The sequence below is a fragment of the Leucopleurus acutus genome, assembly GCF_964270905.1.
Source record: "Leucopleurus acutus genome assembly, chromosome: 17".
In the NCBI taxonomy this organism is placed as follows: Eukaryota; Metazoa; Chordata; class Mammalia; order Artiodactyla; family Delphinidae; genus Leucopleurus; species Leucopleurus acutus.
The window spans coordinates 24,775,210-24,787,787 of NC_139159.1; the positions used below are offsets into that span (position 1 = coordinate 24,775,210).

At 40.7% G+C, this 12,578-nt stretch overlaps 1 protein-coding gene across 3 annotated transcripts in view; it reads right to left on the minus strand.

Moving 5' to 3' along the window:
* The window catches only part of IMPA1 (inositol monophosphatase 1), a 30,224-nt gene extending 18,245 nt beyond the window's left edge, over positions 1-11,979 (minus strand). Inside the window, exon 1 of one of the 3 annotated variants that reach the window (XM_082859032.1) lies at positions 10,563-11,979. In XM_082859032.1, the coding sequence (XP_082715158.1) occupies positions 10,563-10,884 (322 nt within the window). In that variant the 5' untranslated portion in view covers positions 10,885-11,979. Of the gene's footprint in view, positions 1-2,837; positions 2,874-10,562 lie in introns of those variants that run through there. The other 2 variants (XM_082859033.1, XM_082859034.1) reach the window with 2 other exon arrangements.
* Positions 11,980-12,578: the final 599 nt, after the last annotated feature.

The window sequence follows — 12,578 nt, forward strand, 5'->3', positions numbered from 1 at the left end:
GCATGTTTGGGTTAAGAATAAAGTGAAAATTAGAGAAAGAACACAGGGAACACAGACAGTTTTCAGTATCTGCAGTTTTGGCGTCCGTGCATTCCACTAGCCACAGATAGAAATTAAAGAAGCTTTGAAGGGAAGGGGTAGAAGGCACATGTACTAATTGAATGTCAGGTAGTTCAGTACTTTATACATGCAAATTTATTTTTAATGAGGTTGTAAAGATGAAGAACTTAAAGCTCAGTGATTATAAATAATTTGCTTTATTAGACAGATGACCCAGTCAGAATTCGAACTCAATTCTGAATTTAAAGTCCACTGCTCTTTCTATCATAACATTCTGAGGAAAGAAAATTCCAGGACTAAAAAAATAACAATAAAGTAAAAAAGGAATTTCCCCAAGTTTCAGAGAGGAAAAACAACAACACATTTTTGTCTTCTAACTGTCCAGCTTTCCACTGACTTCTGCAGAGAAGACTAAACTAACTCACCACTGGCTTGACCACACTCTCAAACCTGTACCCAGGACAGTGAAGCTTTTCAAGCTGTCAGACTCAGAAAAATGTGGATCATTTATAAAACAACCCTAATTTTGTCATCTTTTTTTGTGTGTGTGTGGTACATGGGCCTCTCACTGTTGTGGCCTCTTCCGTTGCGGAGCACAGGCTCCAGATGCACAGGCTCAGTGGCCATGGCTCACGGGCCCAGCCGCTCCACGGCATGTGGGATGTGGGATCTTCCCGGACCGGGGCACGAACCCGTGTCCCCTGCATTGGCAGGCAGACTCTCAACCACTGCGCCACCAGGGAAGCCCTAATTTTGTCATCTTTATATTTGAGAATAACTTACACAGAGTTTCACCTTGAAGACTGGTCGGAAATCCCAATCATGGTGCTCACAGTATAGGAATGGGGAGGGGAAGAGAGGGAGAGGAAGGGAAGGGAGGACAAAGGACAGATACTTTGAGCTGTTTCTGCTAGTTGCTTCTTCTTCTTGATATGAGCATTTAAATAATTTTAAAAGGAAGCCACTTTTTGAGTTATAGGAGTAACTGCTTAGAGCACTTCAAGAATTGTTTCCAAACTTTTTTTTTTCATTCTTACTTACTCCCATTTCTTTCTTCTAGGCTTAAACAGAACTAGATGTTCTATGAATCTGCTTTCTAGCCAGAAACTTTGCTTAAGCCATTCATATCTCCCTGTACTAACAGCACTGATATCTCCTACCAATTTTTCCAGGCTCACTTCAAAAGCTACCCTTTCTTCTAGGGATTCTCCACCCAGAAATCATAATCTGTTTAACCATTCAAGAGCTATGTGCTGAATATCTATTATATGCTGTGCAATGCATCACAGTGAGGAAAAACAGGCAGAGTTCACACTTACTCTCTAGTGGGTAGTCAGGTATTAATCAAAAAAAAAATCACAGACCACATGCAACATCACAAATGCAATAAAGGCTACGCAGAAGTGCAATGAGAAGCATGTAACAGGGGAACTCTGACCTGGTCTTAGGTACCAGATACGGTTTCCCTAAGAACATGGTTCAACCAAGATTTGACGGACAAGAGAATAGGTATTAACTAACTCAACTGCAGGACTCCTGGTATGTGAAGAGCAACTGAAAGGCCTAAGTGTGACAGCTCACAGATCAAGAGAAATGGGGGAGGGGTGAGGCCAGGGGATAGTAGGGCTCATCCCCAGCGAGGCCTTAGAGGTAAGATTTTGATTTGAGAGCCATGAGGAATCACTACATTGTGGCTGCTGAACAGAATGGATTAGAGGGTGGAGGGAAGAGTAGACAGTGGGGATATTTGCTTTGGGAGGTAAAGCTGAGGGCACTTAGCAATAGACTGGATATGGAGTATGAGGGAGAGGAAGAGTTTAATGATGCCCAGATATCTCACTTTGGCAACTGAATGGATAATGGTGACATTTACTGAAACACGGAGCAATAGAAGAGTCAAATTTGGGATCTGGGTAGGAGGTCGGGAGAACAAAAGTTTAATGAGTAGAGGATGAGGAACCTTTGTGAAACCAAAAGAAGATGTCAATTAGGCAGCGGACTGTATGCATCCTGACCTCAGAGGAGAGGTATGGCCTGCAGATTTAAATATGCAAGTCACCTGAGTAGGCAACAACTGAGTCCTGAGTCTGAATGACATTCCTTAGGAGGGAACATGCTATGAGAAGCTCAGAGGACACCCAAGCCTGGAAGACCCCATAAAACTTTGTACATCACTCTTAGGGCACTCAGGAATGTTTTCCTTACATTTCGGTCATTTGCGTGCATGCCTTATCTTTCCAACCAGTTTTGAGTATATCTCAAAAAGGAACACATTTTGTTCACCTTCACTTTCTCAAAGACAAACACATGAAACATTTTCAACTTTTTCTGTCCTGGTTCCTACCTTCCCTGCGGTGGGAGCCATGCCACCTTCCTGCCACCTGTCCCCAGCAGCGGGACTGCGGACAGCACGGGATCAGGGGCTTACACCGGGACTACACGCCCCTGGACGTATGCCAGGTCTCTCTGAGCTTCTTTGGAATCGGTAAAGTGAAAAAGAGGGAATTATTCTACACAAGCTGCCGCAAAGGTTCAGCGAGATCCCGGGGGCGAAACCGCTACACACGCAGGGACCGTTCCTGGTGTCACTCGGCCGTGGCTCAAGACAAAACAGCAGGGGTGAAGGCGCCCCAACTGCGGCCTCTGTCGCTGGGCGCCACCCCGCACCGCTGACCGAGCCCACCCACTCCAAACCACTCCGGAGAGCCGCCCGCGCCCGCAGCGCCCGACGACCCCGCCCAAGGGCTGGTGCGGGATCGCAGGAAGGAAGGTCTCACCTCGGGGTGAAGGGCTTGAGGCTCGCTAGGATACCAGCCACATCCAACACTGGCCTCTTCCGGAGAGAGAGGAGGGTCAGGCTGGTAAAGCCTCCGACAGGAAGTCCCGCCCCTGCAGCCCCGCCCACGGGGTTCGGCTTCTTCTGGCCCCGCCCCACAAAGGAACATAGCCCTCCAACCCCCAACTCCCTGCCCCACCCCCAGACCCAAGCTGCGCTGGTGATCGCTTCCTGACCCGTCCCCCTCTGCCTGGTCCTTCCAGATCTGACCTCTTCTTTTTTGTCTGTGGTTCTTCTGACTTTCTTTCTCCTGCCTGTACATTCTTCTGTAATTAAAAAAAAATTCCTTTCCTCTATTTTGCCCATCCCTTATGTCTTCCATTCCTTCCAATTTTCCTGTTTCCCTTTCTTTGTCCCAGTCTTTTATTCCATACTACCCTTTTGGCAAAACACAAACTGGAGATACGACTCTAGCTTTGCAACTTTTATTTGTTAAAACTATGCTGGGTAAACCTACACTATATACATATTGTAGGGGTTCATAACGGAGCGTCCCCCAAATGTTCCATTTTTGCATGAGGATTATTTTGAGCTAAAGGCAACTGAGACCTGGTGAGTGCAAGAGAAAATACTCTCCCTCCCTTAACTACCTAGAAGAATTTAAACTGGAAATTTTTCTCAGAAAAGAGTTATTACTGGAAATATGCTTTATCTAAAGGGCCCCATCTATATGGTAGGGCAAATATCTAATTACCAAACATCTGCTTTTCTTCTTATCATCCTCCTGTCCTTGGAAGCCCCAGGCCCCCATCTCATTTCCTTAGCTCAGGATGGCATGTAGTCCTCATTTTACTTTTCTGCCTCTGACCCTGTCATGCACGTGGGGTCTCTGGCCCCTTTATGTGTGGGGGATTCTCATATGTATAAAATTAAATTTGATTTTCTCCTGTTAAATCTGTCTCATGTCAATTTAATTCTTAGACTAGCCAGAAGAACTTAGGTTTCCTAGAGGAAGTTTTCTTCCTCCTCAACAATATACACTATAGTAAACCTATGATAGGTAGACAGACAGACATTTATTGGCCAGAACCAACTGCCCCTATTCTCAATAATTCATTTGGTAACCATGTAGTGAGGACTTACCATGCTTCAGGCACTTTTGTTTTCATATGCATTATTTTACTTAAAGGTTGCAACAGTTCCATGAGAAGATATGATCAGCTTCATCATATGGACGAGGAAACTGAGGCTCAGGGGAAGTTATTTATCCTCAAGTCACACAGCAAGAGCAAGGAGTAGAACACACTGATTCCAAAGTCCATATTCAGGGAATACATAGTATGATAAGCTTGCATCACGTGAAATACAAGGACTAGTCTATGGTCCTTAAAACAGTTCCGCTTCGGGCTTCCCTGGTGGCGCAGTGGTTGAGAGTCCGCCTGCCGATGCAGGGGACGCGGGTGCGTGCCCCGGTCTGGGAAGATCCCACATGCCGCGGAGCGGCTGGGCCCGTGAGCCATGGCCGCTGAGCCTGCGCGTCCGGAGCCTGTGCTCCGCAACTGAAGAGGCCGCAACAGTGAGAGGCCCGCGTACCAAAAAAAAAAAAAAAAAGACAGGATATTGTCACCAATGTGTTGCAAATGAGAGTTCTCAAAAATGAATGACATGAAGTCTGGGACCAAACCTGACAAAAAGCCAGAACTTTGTCTCCTTCTAAGTATCTGATTTGAACACCTCAATTTGTCTAGCAAATGATGCTTTTGTCTTCTTGATTAAAAAAAATTAAAAAAAAAACTTTAGAAATTAGCTTTTTGGTTCTTCATTGTCAATCATCTTAAAATAAAAATCTTGCCAACTCTGTGGTGACAAGTGTTGGTTTTTAACCAAATAAAATTTTCCAGGCATTTGCAGAAATGTCATTTGAGTCCTCTTTAAGTCTCGTTTAAATAAACAAAGCTGCTAAAATCGGTGTAATCGAAGAGTAGATAGAATATCTCATTCCTTCAAATTAAAACCATTTCAAGCTTCCTACCTCTAGTGAGCAAGAAGTACAATCTTTTTCTAGGAGCCTCAGCTGCTACTTTACAATTGTCCTCAAGTAACTCAGGGATTTTTCAGTCCAAGGAGGTTGTTCTGCTTTCAAATGCCTGACTGAAAGTAAAATGAAGAATCCTCTAGTACACAGGGAGGTCTAGTGCTCCGATCTGGTTTTGGCAGTGTTGCAAACTGGTCCCACACAATCCAAAAGATTTTTGTCCAGTGCTGTGAGTGATTCAGATGGCTGCAGAGACCTTGGTACCTAGTGCATTGATCTTGGCTTCCCAAAAGGGCAATTGTTAAAGCTATAGTCACATCTGCAGCTGGTGTTCCCAACCCCGAAGACTGTCTGCTGTGCCAAGGTGGTTTGGGGTTACAGAGGGGTCAGGTTCCAGCCTTAGCCACACACTATACCAGGACAAAATCTGCTCCCCGGCGTGGTGATCAGATCACTGTTCCAGACTTCCCTAATGGGGAGTTCCCTCTTGGGGGCCTTTGATATCCTTTCCTACCAGCGGACTTACATCCATGACAGAGGTTCCAATTATGCTAAACCTCAAAATGGAAGACAGGCCAGATCCAATGCCCCTGACACCTCCCCAGACACCTGACTATTCGTGGAGGGGTTCTGGGAAGGATGGCCTTTGTCAAGCCACAGAGTGCTCTGGTCATCACCTACATGAGTGATAGGTGCCTTGTATTTGCATAATAAAGAGCGCCCTTCATGGTGATTTCTTCCCCTGCAATCTTGGGTATCTTGCTAACTTTATTTAGTCTCTGGAGCTGACTTCTTTTAAATAGCAACTCCTTTCACTAAAAACAAAAACAAAAAAAACACATACAGATTCCACCTACCAAGACCTTCTTAATTAGTAGTTAATTATTCAGTGGACTTTGATTAAAAACGACAAAAATTTATAAACACAAAATGCAGGTTCCTTATGGGTGGAATCTTCAGGATACCTAACAAGATTTCACGTTTTGACATAACATAGGTTGGAATTACAGACAGAGTTTTTAGTTCTGGAAAAAAATGTATCGTAGAATCATCTCTATTAAAGGTTGGAATGAAAGTTTATTTTTTAAAAAATGGCTTATCCCTCTACCTCTGGATCTTTTGTCTAACCAATCATGGCTGTGTAAAATGTGTGAAAGGAAAATCAAAATGGAGTTGGTATTGCTAAGAGAGCTCTCTAAAATGGAGCCAGCCAGGAGGCCATCGAGGAAGTGTGACTTATGCATGTCTCAGACAAAATGAAACTTTTGACCACTTATTACCTTAACACATGCATCCAGAACATCTACCCAATGTTCCAGAAACTCAAGATATTTATTGGACCCTTACCCTAAAATAACTCATGAGAGCCTTAAGGACAAATATTTCCTTTCTTGAATCAGGGTCAGTCATAATTCTTGAACAATCTTGTGGCTTTTGCCTGCATAAGCTCCTTTCTCTCCCCTGCAATACTCTTTCAGTTTTACCCGAATCTGTGTCTCCTGTCTCTCTCTCTTTTTCTTTAATTTTAAAATAGATTTTTTTTTTTTTTTTTTTTTTGGGCCATGTTGCACGGCATGTGGGATCTTATTTCCTGACCAGGGATTGAACCCAGGCCCCCTTCAGTGTGGAGTCTTAACCACTGGACTACAAGGGAAGTCCCAAATCTGTGTCTCCTGAATTGCAATTCTTAAGACTTCAAATAAAGCCTTTTGTTCTTTGCAGCCTTGATACTGATTATTGTTGGACAAATGGTTGGTATGAACTCAAGCAATTAGTTAGCCTGCTTTATGCCTCTCATTCTTAAACAATAAATAAATAGCTTGAATAACTTCATCCCCATCCAAATTAGACAAATTTTCCTACATAAAAATCTCAATCTTCCATGATACATCTATAAGATAAATAAAATATATTCCATTTGTACACATTCATCTGCTTTTAAGGTGCAAGATCAAACATACAGAGAGTAACCATAATAATTATAGAGTTTACTATGTGTTAGGCATTATTCTGAGGACCTTATTAATACTAACTCATTTAATCTTCACAACAATATCATGAGGTAGGTACTATCGTTATCCCCACTTTCCACATGAATTTAGGCATAGAGAGATTAAGTAACTTGACCAATGTCACCCAGTTGGTGACAGAGCTGAAATTGCAGACCCCGGCATAATCTGGCCCTAGAGTATATGATATTGACTTCCATAGATATTAATGATTAATTAATTTAATGTTTTATGAGCACCAACTCAATTAAAAGTATTGGTTAAAAACTGTAGGGAATTCAAAGAATAATATGTGGTCCCTGCCCTCAAGAAACTTATATTTTGGTTGTTGCTTTAAGTAGAAAACAGCAACTGTGAGCGGTTATTCTTGTCAACCTGAACCCATTGCCCTGCCCGTGGTGTTAATGTCCCAGAGTTTTATGCCAGAATTACAGGCTTAGGAGTTAAGCAAGATCTTAAACCTCAGTTGAATCTCTTCATTTTACAGATTTGAAAACTGAACTGCAGAGAAGTGTCTTGTTCGAGACCACAAAGTTAAGGATAAAGAGCAACTAGAAAGGCAGTTTCTTGTCTCCCAGTCAGTAAAATATGTTCATGAAAATGTACATAAGTCAAATTTATGCAAGCTTAATTATATTTTAAGCCCCTAAGTGGAGATTTCCATTTAAAGGAGTCAGTAGTAAAGTATTTCATGTAGGCAATTAACATTTTATAAAATGAATAATAACCATCCATCATCATGCCAAACCAGCGCTTTGATGAATCTTGGTATTAACATACTGGATTTGGTGAAATAAGAAAAAAAGAACTTTGGTTGTCTTATCAGCTGGCAAACTGAACAAAAATTCCCTAATACTATGAGTAAGATGGTGAATAACACTAATAGGAAAATGCTCGAAGTTTTAGGCTTTATGCAGAGTTATCAGATTAGTATTTCAAACCAACAGTAGATATATCACTGTCAAAAGTTTAAAGTCTGGTAAAATAATTATAGCAGCTAACACTTGCTGAGCATGTACTCTGTTCTAAGTACATTGTCAATATGATCTCATTTAATTCCTATGACAATTTGATGGAGTTTACACTATTATCTCCATTTCTTATGTAAGGAAATAGTACTACAGGATGGCTAAGTAATTTGCCTATAACTAAAGGCCTGGGAAATGTGGGAAGCAGAATTATTTAGAGTGATATTTCTCTTTCTTGATGCCCTCACTTTCTTTGCAGAGAAGTGCAAACTGGAACTAGATACTAAAAATTGCTTTTGAAAACTCAACAGTGGTATAAAAACGAACATACTATTCATTTGGGCCCTAGTCTGTGCTTCAACACTTATTTGAATAAGCACACAGGAAATATGCTACATATTATGGAGAGTATCAAAATGAATATTGTTATCGTATTCTATTGTTTATATTATTATATTATACTGTTCATACTATTATATTGTACTGTTAATATTGTTATATTGTTTACATATTATATTATGTTTATAATTTGCATGTTCAAGGATTTATAGCAAAATAGGGAGGATACGATAGGAACACAAATAGCTGTAATGCAAGCCAGGTTGGCTAAGTACTATGAGCATAAAAAATTGTGATGAGAATTTAGAGGAAATTTTAGTTCCCGGTAGCTAAGGGGGATTAGTCAAAGCTTCATGGCAAGGGTGGTATTTGAGCCAGGTCTGTGAGAGTGATCAAAATATAGACAGAGATGACGTGGTCCCCTCAGGTTTCAGGGGCAGTGTGAACAAAGGCAGAGTCATGAGTTATCAAGTTATCTGTTGATTGGAGCAAAGACTACGTGTAAAGAAGTGGGAGGGGAGATAAAACTGGAACGCTAGGGTGAAGTCAGTGAGCAGAGTGTACAAAATGCCTCACTAAGGAATACAGACTTTATTCAAGAGACCAAAAGTTTTATAGCAGGGGAAGCATATGATCAAAGTTAGATTTTAGGAAGATTAATCTGCCAGTGCTTGGAGAGTGGACAGAGAGGCCAAAAGCCAGGTAAGAAAGGTTTAGGGAAGCAGCAATCTAGGGCAGAACAAAAGTGGTAGTACTGGGAATAGAGAGGAGACTGATAAAAAGATATTACAGGAAATTGCCTGTAAAAAGAAGAGGGAAGAAAGGAGAAGACGGGGAAGAGATGACCCTGTGCTTCAGGGTAAATGGTAACGTCTTTAGTGGGAGACGTGGACGACAGGAGGAAGTACAATTATGAGAGCAGAAATGCTATATCTAGTTTAAGACATTGATTCCAAATATGAATTTACATATTCATTCACTGTGTGAGCATTTACCAAATGCCTATTATGGAAGGGCAGCCCTTCCATAAATACTTGGGATACATCATAATCACTATAGGAGGACTTTTTTTTTTTTATTGTTCTTTCCTGTTCAAGAGACCATAATAAAGTATTATATTCAAATCCAACTCTATAGAACATTTCCAAGCCAACACAGTTGAAAAGTAGTCTCCTTCCTCCGAATTCCTGTACATTTAACTGTCTGTACTATTCATTGGGTGTTTAGCACATATGATTATATGTATGTATATATTTCTCCCCTAATGTCAAGTTTTCAATCAGATCGTAAGTGAGTTGAGAGCAGGCATCATTTCAGATATTCTTTGAATCTCCCACAGTACCTCATTCAGAGTAGGAAAATTCAGTAAAGCTTTAACTGTTAGACCGGGGGATTTTTCTTTCTTTTCTCTTCTATGATAAGGATACATCTTTTCTTAGCCTTGTAGAACAGAAGGATCAGTAAAATTTCACATCCAGAACACATGGCCACTGTGAAAGGAGCCACAGAAGCCAAGTCTGCATTGGACCGTGAAAAAGAAAGCTGAATAATAGCAAGGGCTAAGAAACTATTCAGTACCCCACCTTCGATAGCAACAGTTTTACAAACAGGAAGAGGCAGCATAGACATTTTAGCAAAAAAGTACCCAAACGACAAACCCAAAGCAGGAACTAAGACACCCAATAGAAGCACCTCTAGGTTCACTGTTTTTAGAAACATTAATCCCATTCTGAAAGTCAAATAAATCCCTACAAACATTAAAATAAAACTCAGAGGCCTAATGATCCTCTCCAGGAAGTTTGCTTTTTCAGGTAGTCTATGCTTGATGATTATTCCCACTGATATAGGTATAAGTACGAGAAGGAGTGTTGACATAATTTTAGAAACAGGAATATGCAAAGTACCTGATAACCCTAACATCCTACTGTATACGTACGAATTGGCAGGCATCATTATCAGGGCCAATAACGTTGATGTGCAAGTCATCAAAATGGCCAAAGTGACATCTCCTTCTAGAAGCAGAGCGAACAGATAGCCCCCACCCCCTCCTGGGCAGGTACAGGTCATTACAAATCCAAAAGCCTGTGCTTCAGGAAATGCCAAAATCTGCGTCAAAAGGAATCCACAAAATGCCATAAGAAAAAACTGTAAAACTGCCCCAAGAATTATTGGCAAAGGTCTCTTCCATATTGTATGAAACACCTGTAATTCAATCTTACAACCAAACGCACATTTATTTAACAGTATCATTGGCGGAAAAAGCATAAGGATATTTCTATCAATAAGGTTTGATGTCTGGAAAAGACTGTCTTGTCTTTGTTTGAGCACTCTGACTTTGACATTCTTTATTTCTTCAATGAGTCTTTCTTGCCTACCTTCAGAATCCCACAATTGAATGGTCAGATTTGTCTCCCCGTCTTCATCTGTCACCAGGTTTATGGTAAAGTTGGTAACATCTGATAAGGTCTTAGTCACATTCACCACTTGGAGCATTTTAGGATCTTCTAGTTGCACAAAGAGGTAGCTGGAGTTTGGCTGTTGACCTCTGTAACTTGACCTTACAACGACAGTTTCTTCAGTCTTTGTGAAAAATAGTATTTCAGTCTTTTCTATGTTCAGAAAACTGAGAAACGATTTCCTTGCCTCCCCAACAGTCACAGACGACAAAAGCAGGACCATAAAAAGTTTTCTAATCATTTTGAAGGCTTAAATAAATTACATATGCAAAACCATTTAAATAAACTAAAGAACGTTCTTCATACAGGTGTCCCAGTGATGGTCTGAGGTTGTTAGGTAACAGTTGTTTCTGCTAGATCAAAGTCCAGTAGGAGGGACTCTTGTACTTTTCAAACAAATACAGAGCTATCTAATGAGTGACATAACGGTTTAACCTACAGTTACGAAATGTCAAAGTCATAGCATTTAACAGGTTCAGTTTATCACAGCAGAAACCTAATCTTTACTCCTGACTTCATTTCTGCCACTGGAAAAACAGCCTCCTACTTATTTGATTTTAAAACCTTAGTGTCATCTTTTTTTGAGTTCTGTTCCTTCCTAAGGAAAATCTACACTAAAAGCAGACAGGATCCAAAAATTTTAAATAGATGTTGAGGAGGCCTAGAGGTGGGTGTTACTATTTTATTCGTTCAGGTCAGGATCAAATAAAAATTTACTGAATCTGTGTTCTAGGGCCCTGAGCTAGGAGCTGAGTATACCACAGTCATCAAGCTAGGTGACTCTTCCCTCCTGGAGCTTAGCCTTCGTGGCTCTTTATCATTACTTAGGAAACTGCAGAGCCCATACATTGGCCTTGCAGCATCCTTAGGCTAGTTAGGGTTTTCCCATGACTCTAAACAGTGATGGTATCAGTTAGGCAAAAACTGAAACGGTTTGTGGTGTCCTTAGGTAGAAAAAAAAATTCCTGGATGGTTACCAGATAGCTTGGCAACCTAGGGAGAGCACATAGTCAGATCCACGGCCAAAGGTACAGCCTGGTTAAGGGACCACTGCTGCTGGACACTGGACCCTGACACAATGGGGCAATCGAAGCCCACTGACTAATTCTAATCTTTTATTTCTTCCTAGTAACACGACTCCTTACTCACAGCTATGGCAAGGATATTCAATTGACCCAACTTAGGTCATATGCCTGTCTTGGAATAAGGAAGGAATAAGGAAAAGAGTCAGGCTTTTTGAACTTCAACCCACAGATTCACAAATGCTTTCTGTTTCCCAAACAAGAGGAGGGGATTCTGATGCTAAGCAGGAAAAAAAAAAAAAAAAAGAACAACAAAAAAACCCCACTACAGTTATCTACGACTGAGCCTACAGATCTAGTAGTCTCTGATCATATAATTATTTCAGCAGATCCTTCCTGTAATCATGACACAATCTGTGTCAGATGCAACAATGACAGTTACACATTAAGTATTTTAGATGATAAAATGTTTGCTCCTCAAAAATTGTCAAAGCAATTTTTATTGGATATTTTTACAAGTTTTTGAAATTTTGACTTATGTCGGTTAATCTTTCAAATACAATAGACTTTATAGTCCATCAATTTTATTTCCATGTACCACACTGAGAAAAACAAAATATACTATACCAATGTTGAAAATAGGGACTGGAACTAATGCTTCTGTGATATTTCAGTTAAGTTCCCAGAGAACTTCCCTGGTTTAAAAAGACAAAAAACAAACATAAGACAAGAACTTTATGAAACCAAAGCTATCTTTACAGTTATGTGACCAAATATCTTAATTCACAATTTTTGTCGCCCAGGTCAAAGAGGTGAGGAATGTAAATTTTACTTTCCTCAGATCCTTCCATCTGTAGCCTTTACCCTTCTTCAGGTTCTCCAAGGCTTCTTATCTGAAAACTGCCTGGAATAA